Source organism: Pezoporus flaviventris, unplaced genomic scaffold (assembly GCF_033815535.1).
Source record: "Pezoporus flaviventris isolate CSIRO_AGI_PZ_B2104156 unplaced genomic scaffold, CSIRO_AGI_Pfla_v1 ptg000035l, whole genome shotgun sequence".
NCBI classification, from domain to species: domain Eukaryota; kingdom Metazoa; phylum Chordata; class Aves; order Psittaciformes; family Psittacidae; genus Pezoporus; species Pezoporus flaviventris.
The window spans coordinates 934,691-958,464 of NW_026892583.1; the positions used below are offsets into that span (position 1 = coordinate 934,691).

Genomic DNA, 23,774 nt, shown 5'->3' on the forward strand with positions numbered 1-23,774 from the left:
CTACCAAAGAAATAGGGAATTAGGGCTTAGCTGACCTCTCTCTGTAAGGTTCTTCATGATCGTTAGATCATGGATGCTAATGGCTTGGGGGTTATGTTATTGCTGTGCGTTAGTATGCTCAAATTATTAGTGTTTGTCCTAGCTAATAATGTCAAACCTAACATTGTGAGGCAGGAAAAGGTGGAAACTGCTGGAGTATTTTCCTTCTTAACTTCCCAACGCTGCAGATTTTAAGACTTCACTTAAAAGAAACAAATTCTACTAAGCTATTAGTGAAAATCAGAAAAAAAAACCCAAAACTGCAGCTGAAAATAGTTGACTGTCTTCCTTGACTGTCATATTTTCCAGTCGTACAATAGCATTTATAGCACTGGGCTCTGCCATGAGGAAGAAATTCTGTTTCCTGCACTGGGGAAAAGACAGACACTTCAGTGGTATAAAGCGCTCACTCGTCAGGTGATGTCTCTGCTGGTGTGGATTGGAAAGAGTTCCCACAATTGCCACGAAACTCGATCATTTCCAGTGACTTTAATATTTTTTATGTTTTTCTAGCCCTGATTGGAATCCTCTGGATGATGAAATGCTACAGCTCTGGCAAGAATCTAATAAAAATACCCCCTGGGATTGATTTTGATTGACTACACTTGCCTGTCTGCTCTTATTTTGCTGTATATGATCAGACATGAATGAGCACAACTGATTTAACCCTTTCCTCACCTCCCTGCTGTGGTTAGGTGCTTGAGCTATCGTTATTTTCAAACACTGACACCAATATAAAGGAAGAGGCAGTCTGAGGATTCAACTCCAAGGTTTCTGCACCTGGGTCACCTTCTCAATAAAACAGGATGTTCTGCTTGGAGAAACAGGAGCAACGCTGGGCTTCCATCTCTTTGTAGATAGTTACTGCGTAGAGCCAGTATGTGATTTTCTGTGGATGTGTTCTGGTTACTGAAGCGCAGACAAAGAGGCAATGATTTTCTTCCTTCCCTGGGGGCATAACAGGTAATTTTCCTCTTGAAATATACAGGGGTGGACTTTGCTAAAAGTAAAGAACACCAGCAAGCACTTGCCTGACTTTTATAAAGGGTTCTCTTAGCCTAATCAGTAAGCAGAAATTAAGATGAAAATCACTTCCCTGAGCATTTCAGGAACTACCACTGTAAAACCCACTGCTGTCAGTCTCTGTTTGCCTATCGAAGCAGGAGTGCTAACAGGTATTAGACTAGATATTAGGAAAATTAGATAGAATTAGATATTAGGAAGAAGCTCTTCTGTGTGAGGGTGCTGAGGTGCTGGCACAGGGTGCCCAGAGAGGCTGTGGCTGCCCCATCCCTGGCAGTGTTCAAGGCCAGGTTGGACACAGGGCCTTGGAGCACCCTGCTCTAGTGGAGGGTGTCCCTGCCCATGGCAGGGGGTTGGAACTGGATGAGCTTTAAGGTCCCTTCCAACCCAAACCATTCTGTGATTCTATAATACTGAGGTTTTCACTCAGAATTCATGAGCCCTTACCGTTGGCTAAGTTTAGTTAGAAAGTACTGTGGAAATATAAAATATTATTTATAATTATAGTTCCTTTGTCATTTGTGGCTCCAAACATAATCAGGGGATTGAATGACTATAGTAGAAAAAGCAGTACACAGAAGCTTATAGTTCAAATTAGTGGCACGTGGTTCTTGCATAGCAGTTCCTCTTCTGGAACCTATATTGATTCTTCTAAATGCACTAAATGAATTCTAAATGAATTTTAAGGTTAGTGACTGACAGTTCAAAGCTATTCTTTGGAAAGATTTGTATCTTTTCAAAGTGAAGAAGGAAATTCTTCCTGTCAAATAAAGATGTTTAGTGATGCACATGTGCTGCATCCAGCAGTTCCTCTGGTAAGATTTCCACCTGCTAAGAACAGATACTTTTAAGAATAAATTGAACCAAAGGAGAAAATTATATTATTGAAGAGATAGATTTCTTTCTTGGTAAGTTAATAATGATATAAACACTGCAATGTTAAGTAAAGTTGAAACTATTATATTTGTGCTTACTAATCCTTTTCAGTGTTCTGCGAAATAAGAGATCGTTATGTACAGAGAAGTTAAATCTGTTCAAGTCAATGCATTCAGTCCATTTTCTGTCTTTCTTGAAGCAGTTTTCTCAGTAAGAAAAAGACCCAATTTTCAAAACAGATGCATTAGTGATCAGTGGTCATGTCTGAAATGGAATGAATGTTTATTAACTGCTCTACAGTTTATGCTCTCTGAAGGCAAGTTTTAAATGGAGGCTGCTCTCTCTCTTTTGAACAGTGAATTTCTCATTCTTTGGAATCTTTATATCTTACATTTATAACTAGTTATGCTTGAAATTTTGGTGATTGTTAGCACCTCCCCCTGCTTCCTATCAGCCTGTTTCAGTTACTTGCTCTTCCTCTGGGAGCATTTTGCACTGACTGGCATAGCTATCTATAGACATTTCTCTTCAGAATTAGTACTTTGAAACCTGCAGTGGCTCCATCATTGATTTTCTGGCATCTGCACTGAGTTTAATGAAAAGGCTTGGTCAAATTTTTGTACTTTTACAGAAAAAAGTGCAGTAAGAAATTGTGTTTTATTCCAGTGCAGTAGAAGTGGAAAATAGTTGTATTTGTATCTTGTTTCAGACTGGAATATAGGCCATGTACGGATCTGCTGTTTAGAGGCAGTTTTGTCTCTGTTCTCAACGTAGTCATTGTGTGAAGCTGGGTGTGATTTGTACTTTTCCTCACATTGGTTCTTTGGAGCATTGCCGTGAGCAAGCTGATAAATAACAAACCCCCGATAAATAGCAGAAAAACAGGTAGCAAAAGGCAGATAGATAGCAAAAGGCAGATAGATAGCAAAAGGCAGATAGATAGCAAAAGGCAGATAGATAGCAAAAGGCAGATAGATAGCAAAAGGCAGATAGATAGCAAAAGGCAGATAGATAGCAAAAGGCAGATAGATAGCAAAAGGCAGATAGATAGCAAAAGGCAGATAGATAGCAAAAGGCAGATAGATAGCAAAAGGCAGATAGATAGCAAAAGGCAGATAGATAGCAAAAGGCAGATAGATAGCAAAAGGCAGATAGATAGCAAAAGGCAGATAGATAGCAAAAGGCAGATAGATAGCAAAAGGCAGATAGATAGCAAAAGGGAAATAGAGGAAAAAGGCAAATAAATAGCAAACCCCCCAATAAATAAGTGGCAGAAAGCAAAGAAATAGCAAGAAGCCTTTGTGCACTGAGTCAGCTGTGCAAGTTTCAAAGCTAGATGACTTGTACAGCAGCCCTCGCCTCTGCCCAGGTTTCCTTCCCCTGTTGCACCCTGTGGAGTGCTGCTGCAAACTCCTCTTCACCCCGGGCTCCCCCCTGCCCTTTGCAGAGTGGAATTTGGGGCCCCCCTCAGAGCATCCTCAGCCCGGCGCTGGCTCCCGCACAAAGGCAGCGCTCGCGGAAGCGCTCGCATCCTCTGCGAGGCTGTGGCGGTCGGTGGTGTTCACATGACTAATGCTGTGAAAGATAGCAGGGTTTTTTGTAAGGTTCTTTCTATTTTTTTTGAGCAGCTCCAGTCTATGCACAGTTGGCTCCCAGCTGACAGACAGAATGTGGGGTGGGCTTTGTCACCAGAACGCTGGGTACCGCATGCCCAGCTATGCTCGCAATTACACAGTGCCCGGAAACCTGCTGCTTATGTCAGGGTGCAGGCAGCCTGAACACATAGAAACTGGGTAGCTTGATTCAGAGATTTTTATTATTTTTATATTTTTGTTGTTGGATTTTGTTTTGGTTTTTTTTGGTTTTTTTTTGCCTCTTTTCTTCCCAGCCAAGGTTATATAATGAGGGGATTGCTGCTAAAGTAAAAAGGGAAAAATGAAGTCTTTGTTAAATGCCTTCACAAAGAAAGAAGGTAAGCAATGAAAGCAGAACACTTTGATGTTTCAGACCGGTGTTTTCTTGTGTACATTGAATATGATGGGCTTAGTGACTCTGTAATTAATCAATTCCTGCAGTTTCTTTATCAGAGTTATTTTATTTAGGCATTTAGGCAACTGGTTATTAAGGCTGGATGCGAGTTTATTCATTTTAGGTTTTTTCTCTGAAAAATCAAATAGTTCTAAAAGATGGGTTTGTTCCCGAAGAAATGCATTTGAAGACCCAGAAGGAATTTCCTAGGGGAATGTTGTCAGTGAATGGGGCTGAATTGCCCCTTCAGATGTATGAAGTGCCAGGAATAGAATTCTGAGAGCTGGAGGAAGGATTAAATGGTGCTTTTAGGGATGATAATTTTAAACTTTAGGAGCATGAAATGAGTTCAGGTGTTTTCATGTCCTTTTAAATCAAGTGTTTTTCCCAAACAAGTTTTGTACTAGTTTATACTTCCAGTTCTGACCAGGGGGAAATATTAGGGGAAGACTGAGTCCAAAGGGGTTAAAGCGTGGACGTTTGCATTCCATCCTTCTGTGTTGTGGTTCTCTAATTGTGAAAATAATATCAATAATGGTTATAAGAAGCAGCTAAAAAAATATCCACCCACTTAGAGTTTGCAGATTGCTGGGGAAAAGAAACAGTTGGGGAGAATATTAATCACTTTAAGCACGGAAATGCTTATTTTTAACTCTTTCTATAAAAGATTTGTGTTAGACACACGTCAATTGGTGTAATTAGTCAGCCCCTTACCAGGTTATTTTCTGTAGTAAAGGCTAATTTTGCTTGTGGTTCTCTCATTAAGAACAGAACATTAATAGCAAAGGGGAAGATAACTCCTACATGGCGATATAAAATCCTTCTCATGTACATAAGGGAAAAAGAGTTAATGTGGCACCTGGAGAGTGTGGATACGTGCAAAAGAGACCCTGTTTTTCCAGAAGGAATGAATGTGCCAGTTTTGTGTGTTCTGAAATGTGTCCGTGTAAAGGTGTTCAGCAGTTCTCTGTCCTGTCACTGTGCCCCAGCATCGTGCCCTGTGTGCTCCCTCCCTCTTCTTCTGGAAGATATCCCACCAGCCTCACCAAAGTTGCAGTAAAAACCCCCAAATGTTGGCATTATTTAGTTTTATCAATCTGTGACTGCACAAGTGGGCAATGTGCTTGGAGTGTTACCTGTTCACATTCATGAGAGATTCAGATCCAGGGGTCAGAGCCAGTTTTGACTGAAGTCCAAGCTAAACTTTGGTGACCTGAAGAGAGCAGCATGAGACCCTCAGGTAGCAAAATGATGTGCAGAACATTCCCTCTATTCAGTTCAGTGTGCTTTCTCCTCGACTGAAATTACAGTAGCTCTCCTGCTTTATTGTACCTGGGAGAGATCCCCTGTCTTCAGTGAAGTAATTCTGGGAGTCATATTCCGAATGTCAGAGCTACAGGGATGCACAGATGGCACGTCTGTGACATGTACATCAGTGCAGAGGGTCTGTGTATGTTAATTTTGGAAGTAAGTGCTGTGAGTTCTCCTTAAGTTAGTGCTAACCGGGGCTGTCACTGTGACCTGTGAAGCACCAGGGTCCTTTCCGTGGCACACTCCGCTGCTTTGAAACCTAAATGAATAACAAAGAACTTGGAATATCCTGAAAATGATACAGTTTCTGCCAGTTTCTAGCACCAATATTGGACTTTATCCTCTGTAACAGCTTTTAAAGACGACTTCCCTTATTTCAGCCTTGTTTCAAATGAATGGAAATGAATTGAAAGCCCTTTCTCTCTACGCACTCTGTTCTCTTGCTCAGTCGGTCTGATGTTGTTGAGCTATTTACTAGAGAAAGTTACAGCTCATTAGAAATACCAAAGTTGTTAATTTAAAGTATTCAGCATCACAGTTAATCCTAAACCGATTCTGGTGAAAACGACATAAACCGTTCTTCTCCTTGCGCTCCCATCTTTATTTTCTGTTAGGAATATGCTTTCAGTTTTGCTCTGAAACCTGAAGTGTTGGTGTGTTCTCTCAATTAAAGGCTGTATTTCAAGGCAGGACAGATTGACTCCTATGTATACTCATATTTCTGTGAGTTTATTTACTTGCTCAGTATGGCAGACATTCTTACTGCGGTTTTTGTGTGGTTTTGAAAGGTATTGAATGCGTAGACATTCCTGGCACAGTATAAATGGCACTTTAGACATGTAGGGTGATATTTTGTGGGGCTTCTTTCCCAATTGAAATAGGTTTTTTTTTTCTTCCCCTGACAATTACAACAGCTCAATGAAGTCCTCAGAATAATGCCAGCCTGCCTTTTGTTAGTTATACAACTGTGGCTGTTCAGATGTAAATATGTGCACTTTGGATCAAATCCTGAAATAAATTGATGAGAGTAGTTGCATGAATGGGGACCGGAGCAAGAATGAGTTGTCAGGGTCAGCTCCTTTATTCCCTTATAATATGGGTGGGAAATGCTGTTGCATCTGGGGATAACTGTGTGCCTCTTATAAGGAAATTTGCCTTTGAAGTTGCACTTGGAGCTGACTGACCCATTACAGTGAGAAAAGGGAGAACTGGAGAGCATAATGTCTACTTGTAATAGTCTTGTGTGACTGCAGCACTGTACCAGTAATGCTGAGGAAAGAATGGGCCCTCTGGTTTTGTAGCAGATTCTTATTGCCCTTGCTTTTGTTTTCTGTTATGACTGTTTCATTAACCAGTATATAGCAGCCTGTGGATACAGTCATGTTCTCTTTGGGACACGGCATGTGACAGAGTGAGTGTATTACCCTGGGGTAATATGTTCTATATACAATAGTAATAGAGGCAGTAGAAATGCCTAGATTAGAAAGAACAGGATACCTGGGGATTACAGCAGTGTAATAGAGTTCTGCCAGGAGAAAAATCTCTGTCCTCAATTTTTAACCTGGAGGATGAGGGTAAGGTGACTGTTAACGCTACAGATTTCAGGTTGGGCTAAAAACTAAAGCATCCCTAAACTTGGGATGGAAAGAAATCCTCCCAGTTTGGGTGCCAGTGGGAGAAGGAAGTTAGAAGTTCACACATAGAATCATACATGCAGCCCTGCTCTGTAGATGTTCCTGTTCTGTACCAGGTTTCCTGATTGAATATGACAGCATAGCACAAATACGAACTTCGTGAGACTCAAACTTGGCCATAATGAGGTGTTTCCTCTTTCCTAGGCCATAGTTCAGACTATTTAGCAGACTTACGCTGCTGGTGTCAACTGGCTATTCATTAAAGCCAGTGAACAGGTTGACATTGCTCAGTTGTTTTGGGGTTTAATGTTGTTATAATGAATTCAATTAGCTATGCAGGCAAGGTGGATTTCTGTCTTTGCAGAAGAAACAATGCCATCTGTTGCTAAATCTTTTTATAGGAGGTAAACATACATGAATGGTGAAATCATCTGTGATTACCCTGGGTGTCTTTCTTTACACAGTGCCCTTTAGAGAGGCTCCCACCTACTCAAACAGAAGGCGGAGACCTCCGAGCACCTTAGCAGCACCTCGGATCTTGCTTCGTTCCAACAGTGACAACAACCTGAACATCAACAACCTCCCTGAGTGGTCAGCCTCCTCCTCTGCTTCTTCACACCGCAGCCTTTCACCTCATCTACTTCAACAGATGCAGAATAATCCTAATGGAACTGTAAAAACTGTGGGGAGTTACACTCCATCCTCCCGGAGCCGCTCGCCATCCCTGAACAGGCTGGGAGAGGATGCCAAACGGCAGCAGCACAGGCACATCAGGTGTGTTTTGGACTGTTTGCACAGCATGACATATCCCTAAGGTCGTCACTGCCATGTTCTTTTATGCAGCCTTTAAAGTTCAGCAAAGCTCAGCAGTGACTTAACACTGAGTTTGCACCTGCAAATCAAGGTGCTGGTTCTCAGGATCTTTTAATCATTGAAATATTGAGTGTATTTAACAGCAAAGTAAAATGTTTCTGAGATACTTGGTCCCTTCATGAAACTATTGGTCATGCCAGAAACCTGTGTTGGAGCAGCTCGTGGGTGGTGAAGCAGAGACAGTTTCTCTCTTTTGTAGATGTGTGCTGAACCAAGGAGTAAAATAGAGGGAATAACTGGGGGGGAATAAGTGAGGCTGTGTAGGAGGCTGGCTGAGAGCAATGGGGGTTTCTTGAGATGCTGCTGCTAGATGTCATGGGCTTCTTTCATGATTATCCTTGCTGCAGGGTTTCGTGTTCCCTGTGACTTTGCTGCTTTTCCTTTCCTCTTGAATTGCAAGTGTGATTCAGCAGGCACTCTGCAAATACCCTGCAGCTATGTCCCACTGGAAAGCAAATCCTGAATAATTAGAGTGCTGTAGGTATTGCAAGCAATATGATAAACCAGAGGATCGTCTCTAAGCTTTCATCACAAACGCGGGCTTCAGCTTTGTGAAGCTACTGCCCTGTGAATAGGCAATTACAGGTTCACTTCAAGGAGGACTCAGGAACTGCATGTCAGGTGTGCAAGTGATGGAGCTGCACCAGGACAAGGGGGTGAAGCACAGTGCAGAAATGAAGGAAGGCAGAGCTGAGTACTGACAGCTTGAATAGTTTGACCAAATACATCTAATTCACTGTTCACTTATCTGGCCTTGCCTCTCCTGTTCCCTAATATCAAAACCCATCCACTGTTCAGAGCAGGGAAGGACATGAGAATTGTTAAGAAAAGCAGGCGTTTGTTTCTGTTTGTCATTTGTAGGTGTAATGGATCTTTAGCTGGGTTTTCAGCTCAGTAAAACAAAACGTCAAGAGGCTGAAGCTGTCGCCTATTACCTTGCACATTCTTCTTCTCTCCTTGGCTGCAGGCACCCAAACTGACAAGCAGTATTTGTGACAGGAACAATACTGCTGGAGAGTGGAAACATGGTGCTTTGTGAAAAAATAGTTGTCTGAAATGTAAGAATCACTGGGAGGAACAGGAACCAAATTGCTTATGCCAGTGGTGTCGTGCAGGAGAGCAAAATTCAGTGCCTTAAGGGGACCTGCAGGAAATCTGGAGGGGGTCATTTTACAAGGGCCCGCAGGGACAGGACAAGGTGGAATGGCTTTAACCTGACAGAGGGGAGATACACATGAGATCTCAGGAAACAAATTCTTCCCTGTGAGGGTGCTGAGGCGCTGGCACAGGGTGTCCAGAGAAGCTGTGGCTGCCCCATCCCTGGCAGTGTTCAAGGCCAGGTTGGACACAGGGGCTTGGAGCAAGCTGCTCTAGTGGAAGGTGTCCCTGCCCGTGGCAGGGGATTGGAGCTGGATGAGCTTTAAGGTCCTTTCCAGCACAAACTGCTGTGTGATTCTATGAAACTCGCCTTACTTTGTTGTATGTTACAATAAGGGCAAAATCTCATTGGGATATAATTTGGATGACACTTCCTCACAGAGAGCTGTATCGGCTTAAAACCAGTTTATAATGAGGCTTTGCTTAGGTGAGGAGGTTGCCCCGGGGATGCTTCTCAGAGAATGAGTGCCCTCACATTCGCCTGGATGCTGTTGATGCCACCAGTGGGAGGGTTTACTTAGAGTCAATGATTATTTTAGCTGGAAAAGATAAAAAGTGCTTTTTCATCAGTATTCCTGGGATAACACACTTGCAGATCCTTGAAGTATAAACAGCCCTTTGAGATGGCAGGAACAATTAAATTACTTTGGAATAAGCAACCATTTATTTGCTTTGACTTTATTCAGCCACTTCCCTCTTCCCTTTCTGAAAGCACATCATTTTGTAAAGTAGCCCAAATGATAGTGGAAACCAGTTTAATGCCTGAAATTTGGTGGAAGTAACATTCTGGTCTTTCTCTTAGTGCATCAGTATCACAGCTACTTAAAGTGCCACCCAGCTGCAGAGTTTCATATGCATCATCAAGACTTGTTTCAGAGCTGTCCAGACTATGTGCAAGTAGCGAGAAGAGAGCTAGAGGCTCTCTAAGGACAACTAAAAGGGTTTTATATACCATTTTTCCTGCAAGCAATGCCTTTTCCTGCCCCAGGCCTGTTTTGAAGTCAAGAATGGCACCCTGCAGGACACTTTGCTCACAGCTTTTGTTTAACTCTATGACCACCTACTTACTGTCAGCGAAATGTGGGGATTGTTGCTGTCTCTGATTATTATTAGCAAATAATATATTCACCATGAAGCTGTTTCTCCCCTTAGGGATGAAAAAGCCTTTTTTGACATAGGAATAAGTGGGTTCTGGAGCAGAAGCAGCCATCAAGTTAATAGTGTGATGAAGGGTTAATGAGGTCTGTAGGGTTGACATTGTGGAAAGGGGCTTGAAAGTGATGCTGAAAGGGGTTCATGTGAGGTTTACAGCCTCTGTGGCTTGGATATTGATTTTGGACCAAACTGGTGGTGTGGGAAGCTGGCACCCTTCCGGTGGGATTTGTCACTGTGATGAGTGAAAGGAGGTGCCAGCCCAGCCGCAGTCGGGGCTGAGCCATCAAGGACAGCCACCTTCTGGGTGAGAGGGAAACAGCCACACATCTGAAACCTCCGCATCCTCCTCCTGCTGCTTCATGGCATGGGACTTGCTGGGCTGGGAGCCCAAGTTGGGGACAAGGTGGGAGAGGAAAGATCTTTTATTTTGAAGAAGTCATCTATGCCACGGTGCAGCCCTGATCTCCATTAGCAAACTGTCTCCGGAGAAATTCTGCCTTCGGTGTGAAGGTTAAATGTACCATTTCCCCCTCCCCTTTCCCAGAGAGAAAATGCATGTATCTTCTAGGACAGGAGTTAAAGAAAATGTTGGGACATAACTGTGAATAGCTGCTACCTGGCTGCTGCCAGGCTAGGGAGAAAATAAAGCTTGCTAGAAGTGGAAATCAGGTGTGTAGCAGCAGTTTATAGATCTGGATTCTTTTGTGGTGATGACTGTTTCTTCACTTAAAAGGAGAAGGGGATGGAGCAAAAGAACTGAAACCCAAACATCATCTTTTCCTGTCTTCCTTTAAACAACTGTGAGAGTCGGCTGAGGTTTCTGATGCAGACTCCATCCCAGACATGCAACCAGAGCCCGCTTTTAAACTCTTTATTAGAACCTGTTCACAATGTAGAAGAACAGAACACCAAGGTGAAAAGAGGATGCTATTCCAAATGGTAAAGAAGTTACTGCAAGAACGTGGAAGTGTTCCTCATATGGAATACCCACTGTGTTTGGGTTTTTTTTTACCAGACAACTTCTTTACCGATAGTGAGAGCCTTATTGACTCCTATTTTGGTAGGAGTTTGGTTAAAAACAAGGGCAAAACCAAGTAAACATGTATTTCATTTTGATTATTGCTATAAGCAGTAAGTTTGAGACATTTTCTTTCCCCTTACAAGGAAGTTAAGTGGAGTGTTACAGTGCTAGATCATCATTAGATAATTTTCTTCCTTTGGTACCCTGTGTTTTTCCTATAAATCTTTATGAATATTCTTCTTTCTCATTAATGTTTTCTGTTTCTAGACTTCCTGTGTAAGACCCCAAGTGGTATCTCCTATAGGTTTGCACCCTCTTTAATATTTGCCTTTCTCTTTTTGTGTATTTTTGATGGTTCAGTCATTGTCTGGAGGTTTATTAATGATCTTACGCATTGTTCACTGGCTTTATACACCGTAAGCACATTGTGTGCTGGTTGATGACCTAGGGCTTCTGTGGGCATACCGTGCTGAAGTCATTGGGACAGCTGTTGATTGCCATCAGTAGGGAATGATTTTTTGGAAGATATGTTAGGCATAAGAACCATGTTTTGTGCAGACCTAAAACTGAGCTCTAGGCCTTGGAGTGACGAAGTAACTCGATTATTCAGTCCCTTTAGATAATAATTCAATTGTGTTGATTGCCCAATTAACATTACAGTGTTACAGAGATGGCCATTCCCAAGAGTAACTGTAAATACTGATGTTTTAAAGTCTTTCTGACAAATTGTGATGCTTTTAATGTATGCTTTACATATCAATTTTAAACTTCATCAGGGTCTGTGAATGTGCAAATTTCATTTGCAGAGAAACTAAAAACTTCAGTGTCATGCGTTTTCTTTTCCAGGCCATCATGGTCAGATAAATATTGATCCTGTTTCCTACTGAAAGATTTCAACCATTAAAAGGACATGTTTAGGATGAAAAATGTGTGTTTTTCCTGCAGGGTTAGATGTCTTACTGGAAGACAATTATGTTAGTCACTGCTTAATTTAATCCTGCTAATGTGATGGTAAGTTATTGACTTTGCCTGTTTTAAATACCCAGTTAATGTGTTTTCATTTCTATTTCCAGTGCCGTTTACAGTCCTAGTGCCAACAAGGATACTCTGTCTGCCTTGGATTATCAGGGTCCAAAACGCAAGCTTTACAGTGCTGTACCTGGAAGACTTTTTATTGTCGTTAAGCCATATCAACCTCAAGGGGAAGGGGAAATTCATCTGCACAAAGGAGACAGAGTCAAAGGTGAGTACATAATGAATTTTGAAGAACCATTTTCTTCTGCTAGATGCAGATTTTCCCTTAAATTTCTATTTTAGGAGGGAAACCTGTTTCGTAAAGGTGCTGTTATGCATTTGTTTCTTTGCAGGGTATTTGTTCCTAGATCTATTTTGTAACCAGTTCATATTTAGCTACTTCTTCCACTGTAAATGACTTCCAAATACTACTAAAATTCAGCAATACGTGCAGTAATAGCAGCATTGTCTTTCACACTAGAGCACGTAGTTTGCTTCTGTAGTCATTATAGAAAGACAACTCCAGGGCTTTAAAAGGTTGTAAACATGTCAGCTATCTGAGCAGCTCAGGAAGGAAACAGGGATAAGGTCAAGTCTTTTCAAGCCCTTTCCTCAAGGAACAATTTATTGGTTAAGTAGAAAAAGTCCCCTTGTGAGACTTCAGGTAAGTAGAAAGGAAGGACCTACAGTAAATATCTTGGGGTGGAAGTCTGGCAGTGCATGTATAATGTCTCTCCACTGGTGCACTTCCCAAGAATATGCTAAAAGCAAGGACAGACTTTGTGTTATTATTTTGAAGACATTAAGTACAGGCAGGAATGGCTGAGAAAGTGGGCAGTGTGGCTTATGGGATTCACCTTCCGAGGGTGCATTACTACAGCTGTGGTTTTACACATCCAGGTACAACTGGTCAGGGAAGAAAAAGACTTTCTACTCAGTTCATACAAAACAAATATCAGTTATGAAATCAAATAAAAGGGAAAAAGTCAGTGTCCTAAATAAGTGTCAGGCAGCTGAAAATTTCCTTGCATCACAAACTACTTATCTTACAAAGTAAAACTTCAAATATAGAATTATAGGATAGTTAGGGTTGGAAAGGACCTTAAGATCATCCGGTTCCAACCCCCCTGCCATGGGCAGGGACACCTCACACAAGACCGGGACGTCCAGTGCTCTGTCCAGCCTGGCCTTGAACACTGCCAGGGGTGGAGCATTCACAACCTCCCTGGGCAAGCCATTCCAGTGCCTCACCACCCTCACAGTAAAGAACTTCTTCCTTATATCTAACCTGAACTTCCCCTGGTTTAGTTTGAACCCATTTCCCCTTGTCCCATCACTACAGTCCCTAATGAAGAGTCCCTCCCCAGCATCCTTATAAGCTCCCTTCATCTCCTCCCTTGAGCCTGCAAACAGTAGTTGTTAAAAATGGGGAGCCATTAGAAGGGTATTTTGTGTTTTTATGTTTGGATGTGTCTGGTTCTGAAGTGCCTCTGGGTTTAATCGTTGTTAACTCAAGCTCTCGGGAAGTGTAGGACAGAAATCTGAAGAATGCTGCACTTAGAGATAAAACATACACAAGATTAATTTTAAATACAAGGATGCAGGAAGAAGGTGAAATGAAAGAGAGCTGGTGATGTCTGTAGGGATGAAAAGATAATTTTGCAGTTCTGGGAGATTGTGCCCTGATGACCTCCGGAGCAGTGATGATGATCTGAGGAAAATACAGCACAAGAACTTTTGGAAGAGTTCATATGAACGCTTCATAAAACATTATAGGAGTTCCCAATTAGTGGAAGTTATCTAAGCTAGAGTAGAAGCAGCCAAACAAAGCTTTGAGGTTATAGGTTTTCTTGGGAATGCCAAATACCAATTAAAATTCAAGTCCGAAAACACAGAAGTCATCTTCAAATTCAAACAAAATAGACAGAGCTTTGCATGGGACCAGCTTTTGGAACCAGCTTTGCAACCATCCGGGATATCATGGAATCATAGAATGGTTTGGGTTGGGATGGACTTTAAGATCATCCATTTCCAACCCCCTGCCATGGGCAGGGACACCTCGCACTAGACCATGTTGTCCCAAGGCTTTGTCCAACCTGGTCTTGAACACTGCCAGGGATGGAGCATTCACAACTTCTTTGGGCAACCCATTTGTCGTGGTTTAAACCCAGTCAGGTAATTCGTTCGCTCACTTCCCCCCCTTTCTTGCCCTCCCCCTGCTCTCGGAGGGACGGAGAGGAGAATCAAAAGAATGCAACTCCCATGGGTTGAGATAAGAACAGTTTAGTAACTAAGGTATAACACAAATCACTACTGCTACCACCAATTATAATAATGATAAAGGAAATAACAAGGGAATACAACACCTCACCACCAGCCGACCAATAACTCGCCCCCCCCCCCCCAGCCCGACCAAGCTCCGACCGATACCTCCTCCAACCCTGCAGTCTCCCAGCCCTTCCGGCTAACTCCCAGTTACATCCTGGGCATGACGTGCTGTGGTATGGAATAGCTCTTTGGTCAGTTTGGGTCAGGTGTCCTGTCTCTGCTTCCTCCCGGCTTCCCCTCCTCCCTGGCAGAGCATGAGGCTCACAAAGTCCTTGGCCAAACCTAAACATCTCTATCAGCTCTGTTCCCAGGCCGAAAGTCAAAACACAGCACTGCACCAGCTACCAAGAAGGAGAAAAATGACTGCTACTGCTGAACCCAGGACATTATCCACCCCTTATTCCATACCATTCACGTCATGCTCAGATCCCACATTTTCAATATACCATCACTCTTTTCTTAGTGCATGGACCAGTCCCTATAAAGCTGCTGAATCCATCTGGTCCATGATGTCAGTCTCCATCTCTTGTACCATTCTTCTAGAGCAGGAGAGACTGTGTGCAGTGTTCACACTCATGAATAACTAGGGCAATAGTGTCCATTGCTAAGTCCACCCCTCGATCTTGAGTCCATGTCTATGTTGCATCTCTGCCCTGATGGCTTGAAGTCCCATGGGCCCACCCGGCTCAAAATAATTCACTGTCCCCTTCAGCAGTTTCTGCAGCTTGTTGCTGGGGACTCCATACAGCTGCCTTCCATCTCCGACGCTTCCAAAGCACTGGAGGGGCCCAGTGGACTAGATACTTGCCCATACTGTCCCACACACCCTGCCACTCATGACTGTCCAGCCTTGGGGAAAACCTCTTGGTCCCCCTGAATCGTCGTCTAACCCCAGGCAAGACCCAAACCTGACTGCTTAACTTTTGAGATCAGACAAAATGGTTGTGGGTAGAACACACTCTGTATGTGTGCCAACATGCTGATCCCCATCACAATCAGCAGGCAGGTCCCAGGGATACCCAAAGTCCATTCAAAACCTTCAGAACTCTCAGAGGATGCTGCTGTACTTGTCACTGGGGCTGGTGTAGCTGCTGTGCTTGCCGGCTCTCCCACCGCCAGCTTCTCTTTTCCTGAGTCCAGCTCTTCCTCCTCTGCCTTGCTGGGAAATGCTGCGTGGTCTCCTGCATCCTCCTGGGGCTCGGCGGGCGGCTTCCGGGGAATGCTCTCGGCCGTCGCGGGGCTCGGCTCGGCCGCGGGGCTCGGCTCCTCCGCGGGGCTCGGCTCTTCCGCGGGGCTCGGCTCCTCCGCCGCCTTCTCCCTCTGCTCGGCAGCCGCTTCCTTCTGCTCCTCGACCGCCCCGGCCTCCTCCACCGGCAGCCGTCCCCTCGCGGCCTCCGGCCCCGCTCCCGCCGCCGCTTGGTCCCCGGGGCCGCTCTCCCGGGCCGCTTCAGCAGCCGCCGCCTCCCGGGACCGCTCCCCCTCAGTTCCCCGCAGCCTCACGAAGATGGAGAGTAGGGCGAGGGCCAGGACGGTGAAGAGCAGCCGGACGGCCAGGTACAAGTCCACGGCAACGTCCGTCCCACCCTGCTGCTGGAGCCCGCCCGTATTACAAGCCATTGCCATAAAGCACAGTGAGGCAAGAACCTTAGCCCAAGCCCCACACTTGATAAACACTATCACAGCAAATACCGGCTCTACGTAAGTTACAACGGTCTGAAGCTGTGAGATCAAGAAGAACAACTCTGATACCCAATAAATCAGCATTGTGACGAATGACTATTAATCTGGTCAGATCTGTCGTTATCTCAACCCTTCGTGCCCCACGTTGGGCGCCAAAAAGAACTGTCGTGGTTTAAACCCAGTCAGGTAATTCGTTCGCTCACTTCCCCCCCTTTCTTGCCCTCCCCTTGCTCTCGGAGGGACGGAGAGGAGAATCAAAAGAATGCAACTCCCACGGGTTGAGATAAGAACAGTTTAGTAACTAAGGTATAACACAAATCACTACTGCTACCACCAATGATAATAATGATAAAGGAAATAACAAGGGAATACAACACCTCACCACCAGCCGACCAATAACTCGCCCCCCCCCCCAGCCCGACCAAGCTCCGACCGATACCTCCTCCAACCCTGCAGTCTCCCAGCCCTTCCGGCTAACTCCCAGTTACATCCTGGGCATGACGTGCTGTGGTATGGAATAGCTCTTTGGTCAGTTTGGGTCAGGTGTCCTGTCTCTGCTTCCTCCCGGCTTCCCCTCCTCCCTGGCAGAGCATGAGGCTCACAAAGTCCTTGGCCAAACCTAAACATCTCTATCAGCTCTGTTCCCAGGCCGAAAGTCAAAACACAGCACTGCACCAGCTACCAAGAAGGAGAAAAATGACTGCTACTGCTGAACCCAGGACACCATTCCAGGGCCTCAACACCCTCAGAGTAAAGAACTTCTTTCTTATATCCAACATCCCCTGTTTCAGTTTAAACCTGTTCCCCTATATGAGACTAAATGCAAAAGGAGTAACACATAAGAGCACTTCATAAAAGCCTTCAGGTGTCAAAAGAATGGGTGCAGTCTGGAGAGGGGTAAAGCTACTTTAGGGGTAACTGTCTTGTAAAAATGTAAAACAAATTAAAAGCAAATTTGACCCAGGGAATTACAGAGCAGTCAGTCTCACCTCTGTGCCTGGCAAAACCTTGGAGCAGATTCTCCTGGATGCCATGCTAAGGCACATGAAAATCAACAAGGTGCTTGGTGACAGCCAGCATGGCTTCACCGAGGGGAAATCCTGCCTGACCAACTTGGTGGCCTTCTATGATGGGGCTACAGAACTGATGGACAGGGGTAGAGCAGTTGATGTCATCTACCTGGACTTGGGTAAAGCGTTCGACACTGTCCCCCACGTCATCCTTGTCTCTAAATTGGAGAGACATCAATTTGATGGATGGACCACTCGCTGGATAAAGAACTGGCTGGATGGCCGCACACAAAGAGTTGTGGTCAATGGCTCAATGTCCGGCTGGAGACCAGTAACGAGTGGTGTCCCTCAGGGATCGGTGTTGGGACCGGTCTTGTTCAACATCTTCATTGCTGACATGGACAGTGGGATTGAGTGCACCCTCAGCAAGTTTGCCGATGACACCAAGCTGTGTGGTTCGGTTGATACCCTGGAGGGAAGGAATGCCATCCAGAGGGACCTCGACACGCTTGTGAGGTGGGCCGATGCCAACCTCATGGAGTTTAACCATGCCAAGTGCAAGGTCCTACACCTGGGTGGGAGCAATCCCAGGCACAGCTACAGGTTGGGCAGAGAAGAGATTCAGAGCAGCCCTGTGGAGAAGGACTTGGGGGTGTTGGTGGATGAGAAAATGAACATGAGCTGGCTTCAGTGTACGCTTGCAGCCCAGAACGCCAACCGTATCCTGGGCTGCATCAAAAGGAACGTGACCAGCAGGTTGAAAGAGGTGATCCTGCCCCTCTACTCTGCTCTTGTGAGACCTCACCTGGAGCATTGTGTGCAGTTCTGGTGTCCTCAGCATAAAAAGGACATGGAACTGTTGGAACAAGTCCAGAGGAGGCCACGAGGATGATCAGGGGACTGGAGCACCTCCTGTATGAAGACAGGCTGAGGAAGTTGGGGCTGTTCAGGCTGGAGAAGAGAAGGCTGCGTGGAGACCTCATAGCAGCCTTTCAGTATCTGAAGGGGGCCTATAGGGATGCTGGAGAGGGACTCTTCATTAGAGACTGTAGTGATAGGACAAGGGGTAAAAGGTTAAAACTTAAACAGGGCAAGTTTAGATTGGATATAAGGAAGAAGTTCTTTACTGTAAGGGTGGTGAGGCACTGGAATGGGTTATCCAGGGAGGTTGTGAATGCTCCATCCCTGGCAGCGTTCAAGGCCAGGTTGGATGAGGCCTTGGGTGATATGATTTAGCGTAAGGTGTCCCTGCCCATGGCAGGGGGGTTGGAACTGGGTGATCTTAAGGTCCTTTCGAACCCTAGTTATTCTATGATTCTATGATCTTTTCATACCTTTACAAAAGAATACTGGCTCTTGGGTTAAAATATGATGGCCCAGGGTGTTCCACATGGAGTTCTCAGTGGAAGGGTGGAGGAACAGAACAGTAAAGAAAGGTGCTTGTTTGTCAGTTACAAGAAAATGAAGAAAACTTGCATATAGTAGGGGGAAAAAAGGTTTTTAAAAGGCCAGCCAGACCTGTGCTCATTTGTGATCCCAGCAAATTCAGCAACCCGGGAAGAGCTGCCAGCGCCTACAAAGGGTGAAATGCTGGGGGTTGTGATTGGCACTAAATCGCTTCCTACACTATGTGTGTTTACCAAGATCTAGGAGGTGCCAACACATAAAGGAGGAGTGTGGCTGAGCACCGTCATCTAGTTTTGTGAGACGTTGTACACGGTTGTGTTCAGTTCACTGGTTGGGTTTAATAATTACCAATGTTTTGGTTTGTGTAGAGGATGTAAGATTAAAATGGATTCTTGTCCCCACAATAAAACAATGGAGACTCCAGGCAGTTCTGGATTAAGACAAAGCAGAGAATGTGTTTCCTGACAAAAGAGGAAACAGTGCACCAGGTTGATGCTGAATTTTGTAGAGGCATTTGTTATCTGGCTGCTTGTTTAAATTAGAATTTGAGACTATTACATGCACAAATATCCCCAGAATAAAGGGTTAAAATTTCAGTCATAGAATAGAATCATAGAATGGTTTGGGTTGGAAAGGACCTTAAGATCATCCAGGTCCAATCCCCTGCCATGAGCAGGGATGCCTCACACTAGACCAGGACACCAGGACACCCCATGCTCTGTCCAGCCCAGTCTTGAACACTGCCAGGGATGGAGCATTTACCACTTCCTTGGGCAACCTGTGCCAGTGCCTCAGCACCCTCGCAGTAAAGAATTTCTTCCTTGTATCTAACCTGAACTTCCCCTGTTTTAAGTTTTAACCCATTACCCCTTCTTCTATCACTACAGTCCCTAATGAAGAGTCCCTCCCCAGCATCCCTATAGGCCCCCTTCAGATACTGGAAGGCTGCTCTGAGGTCTCCATGCAGCCTTCTCTTCTCCAGGCTGAACAGCCCCAACTTGCTCAGCCTGTCTTCATACAGGAGGTGCTGCTCCAGCCCCTGATCATCCTCATGGCCTCCTCTTGGACTTGCTCCATAATTGGGCGTGCTCCAGTTATGACAGTAACTGCAAAAAAACAATGCAAGAAGAAATTAATCCACTTCTCAACCACTTCTCAGATCTTCTTGTCATAGCATGATCTAAATTGAGACCTGTGATTTTTGTGGGGACACTAACCAATGAATGTCAAAAAGCTGAAATAGAAAATGAGGTTGTGTCTGGTCTGTGAGTTTTGAGCCTTTATGTATAGGGAAAACGTATGTTTTCTGACTATAAATTAATTATTACTGTTAGAAAAAGGGGGACATACCCATCCAACATCAAATCATCCCTGCAGGGATTATGTTTTCAACTTCAGGGGTGTGATTTGCACATTGAATTAAAGTCTGGCAGAGGTCTGGCAGTTGTAGGCACTCCTGGTTTAGAGCATTTCATAAAAGTTTGATGCAGTAAAGTCTGGTGAGATTTCTGTACATGCCAGTCTGCTTTCAGAAAAGGTGTGGAGAATGAAGTGTACACAGGGGTTGTCAGTGTTATTACTTGGGATGAAACCTCGTGAAGCGTAATTTAAAGGCTGTTTGCAGGGCAAGGCTGAAACATGGCCAGCCTCCCATTGCTGAGCAAAGGCACAACTTTCGGAACAAGATCAAATCCTATTTTGTGTTACCATCTCAATGGTTCCTCAGTTGTCACAAAAAATATGTCAGAAAGAACACAGCAAGGTCACGTAGAGAAACAAAAAGAGTCCAGGTAAAAAGACAGTGCTGCTTTAAAAAGGTCTGGGTTGTGTAACAGTGTTGAGGAAGCAATAGGTGACAAAAACCCAGGTTCAATTAAATCTGGATTCACATCCCTGTTCCAGTCAAAATCTCATTATTTATAGAGATTAAAAACTTTGTTCCAAGGTGAGAGATTGACAAGTTCCCTCTCCATCACTCCAAAGCACAGGCAGTAGAGCTCTTACAAGCCTCAGTACTTGCATGCTGTGTGAGTGCCAGAACCACTGGCTATAGGGAGGTCCTGCTTTCATTCTCTTTCTGAGCAGAAGCTCCACTAGCTACCTGGTACATCATCTGTCATTTAGAGATCTGCTTAGCAAGGGCATGAGCCAGTCAGCACTGAGGTCTTAATTTTCTGGGGGTACACATACCTGTTTGGGGTTTAGCAACTCACTGTGTGCAAGGTCTTGGAGGAGCCCCATGGAATTCAGTTTGTCCTCACTTTTAGCCTCACATTTACAAAAGAAAAGCTCTCCTCTGCGAGCTTGGCAGCTGCACTGTTCTGTATAAAACACTGATGCTGAAGAAGTGGTGTCTTGAATTGCTTTGGGAGATTCGAACATGTATTGGCATTTGCAGTGGGATTCTGACCCTGGGGAGATGCTCATCACATGGACATCCCATGAGACTAATCACAGCGAAGATGTAGCGAAGCATTCATTACAGGGATAAAAACCCAGGACAACATATTAGAGAAAGGGATTAGTTAGGAGATGTTTTTATGGATTTTCTTTTTTAAATTGGTAGAATTAGAAGGGTCAGGGAGAGGGATGAATTCCTGAACTCTTGACGAAAAGTTCTTTCATCTGATGAAGATGAAGCAGGGTTATTTCTCTTTCTAAAACCACCAGAAGTGCACGAGTGACAGTGGTTCACAGTACTACTGGAGGAATGTACACATCCAGGGAAACTGCTCAGGGAAAGCTGTCAATGGGCAATGTCCAAAAGCAAATGTAAACTAAACAGAATGATCCTGTATTAATAGGATGTTAACGTAGCCTGTACAAAAATATCTGCTTTATTTTTAGTTGTTAGTCATACATCCTGACATCATTTGTGTCTGCCACTCAGAGAGAGGGGCCATGGCTGCTGTAAAAATAAACCTGATAATCTTTATTGGTGCAAGAAGAGCCCCAATCTTATGTCTTCACATCAATGAAAAGGAGATAGCTTCCTTCCTCACTGAAACACTTTAAATATAGGTTGTTTCTTTCTTCATTTTACATCTAAAAGTCAACAGCAAGAAATCTGCCACAATCCAAACGCATACACACATAGAGAAAATATCTGCAGTATTTATTTTAATCAGCTTTTGTGTAGCTAAATTGAATTCTGATACTTGAAATCAAGTGGCTCCTTTTATCATAAAACTCAGCTATATGAAGAGAACACAACGCTCCAAAGTTCTTTGTGGGTAAAGAATTAGCATTTTTCTATGTCATGAAGCCAAAGGAATATGTAAGTATCTGTGCCTCCTTGAGAAGGTTGCTGTGACTCAAACACGTAGTAGCTCATCTTGTTGGAAAGGTAACAGATACAGGTACCAGCAGCCTGGTGCAGACAATCTCCTGTCACTTAGAAACAAAGCAAATCAAAACTGTTTTCAGAATCTGTTGTATTAAAACATACCTGAAAGCATATAATCATAGAATGGTTTGGGTTGGGCAGGGATGCTTCACACTAGGCCATGTTGCCCAAGGCTCTGTCCAACCTGGCCTTGAACACTGCCAGGGGTGGAGCATTCACAACTTCCCTGGGCAGCCCATTCCAGTGCCTCACCACCCTCACAGTAAAGAACTTCTTCCTTATATCTAGCCAGAACTTCCTCTGTTTCAGTTCGAACCCATCACCCCTTGTCCTATCACTACAGTCCCTGATGAAGAGTCCCTCTCCAGCATCCTTGTTGCCCTGTTCAGATACTGGTAGGCTGCTATGCATCTGAATTGACCCTCACTACAAATTCAAACCCCACATGGTTGCCCAGTTCAAGTTCTTTGAGGCTTTTGAAGACTCACCCTGCTCACAGTTTTGTTTCTCTTGTCTTTCCCTGTGTTTTTATTGCAGCATTTCCATTTGCCAGGTTCTAGTTATTTCTTCCAATTTTCAGCTCCCAGATTACAGTATAGCTTGTCTATGGGTGGCTTCCCACTGTAAATTTTGCCTTTCCTCTCTTACTTTTGTTGCCTGCCTTGTTAATTACGAGCTCCTCTCTTTCATCTGGGCAGGGCTCAGTTTCTTTAACTCTTGCTCTGTGATTAAACAGATTTTCTAGTGCTCAGTATCTAGGAAAACAGGGAGTTATTTCAATATCTCAGCAGACTTGTCCATGAACCTTCTGAGAAGTCTCCTGGGCATGCACAGTGGGCACATTTAGGAGTTTACCACACCAAGGCCTGTTCTCAGTCACCCTCTCCAGGGTCAGACAAACGGTAGTAATTCAGTAGTAATGATTTGAGCATCTGTTCTGGGCAGAAAGTCAGGAGCTGTCAGCAGTAGAAATACTGACCCTTGCAGCAGCTTCTCTTACTTCAGTGTGAGCTCAGCAGCAGAGCGATCCAAAACTAGCGCTAACATTTCCATTTCTTATGAAATCTTGTAAGTCATTTTGAAAAGGAAAGATTATTAAACCCCTGCTGTGCTTGAAGATATTGCCAACAGGCAGTGCTTGCGGGCAGGAGGGAAATTTGGTCTCCGGGGCTTTAGCGCTTGTTAGATTAGTAAATAAACTACTGGAAAGGGAAGAGCCTCCAAAATGCTATTTTGTTTCTTCAGGAGCATTTTGTACCTTGTGTGAATAAATATGGCAGCAATATTTAACCTAAGAGGTTTGCAGAAGCATTGCTTTGCTACTCTTTTCTATGAAGGCTGAAATTAATGTGCAATGGAATATTAATCTTACCCAGATTCATTGGTCTGTTTGGCTTCTTTGCTGGCTCCTGGCTTGATGAGTTTGATTTAAATTCCCAACATAAATAATTATGTCTCATCACAGCTAATAACCTAACTCACTTCTTCAAGCTGCTGTATCTGAAGAGCGGGAGAGAGCTGTGGTTCAAGCTGATGCATCAGAGTGTTGTAGCAAAGACGTGGCCTTGCTCCCACTCCAGCAGGAGAGCTCGCTTTGCTGTCAAGACTGTGAGAAAGTGTTTAGGATGCAAGAGCATCCACAAATCCCCATCGTCTTCACTCTTGACTACTTAAAAGCAGCCTGCTTTATGTAGTCAGTAACTGGCCTGGAATATCCAGGAGATGGGGAGTACCAGAAGACAGAGAGGAGCTGTGAATGATACATGAGCACACTAGCATGGTCCCACACAACAGTACAGGCTCTGGATCTTCTGGATCTCTTCTTGAATTAATGCTCTCTACTCTGCAGTCCCTTGACCTGTAGTTTTGGC

At 44.3% G+C, this 23,774-nt stretch overlaps 1 protein-coding gene across 6 annotated transcripts in view; it reads left to right on the forward strand.

The window, feature by feature from the left end:
* SHANK2 (SH3 and multiple ankyrin repeat domains 2) overlaps positions 1–23,774 on the forward strand; it is a 361,673-nt gene that overhangs the window by 122,946 nt on the left and 214,953 nt on the right. For 4 of the 6 annotated variants that reach the window (XM_061462082.1, XM_061462086.1, XM_061462083.1 and 1 more), the window contains 2 exons: positions 7,376–7,685; positions 12,192–12,361. In XM_061462082.1, coding sequence (XP_061318066.1) covers positions 7,376–7,685; positions 12,192–12,361 — 480 coding nt within the window. Of the gene's footprint in view, positions 1–3,781; positions 3,911–7,375; positions 7,686–12,191; positions 12,362–23,774 lie in introns of those variants that run through there. The other 2 variants (XM_061462085.1, XM_061462087.1) reach the window with 1 other exon arrangement.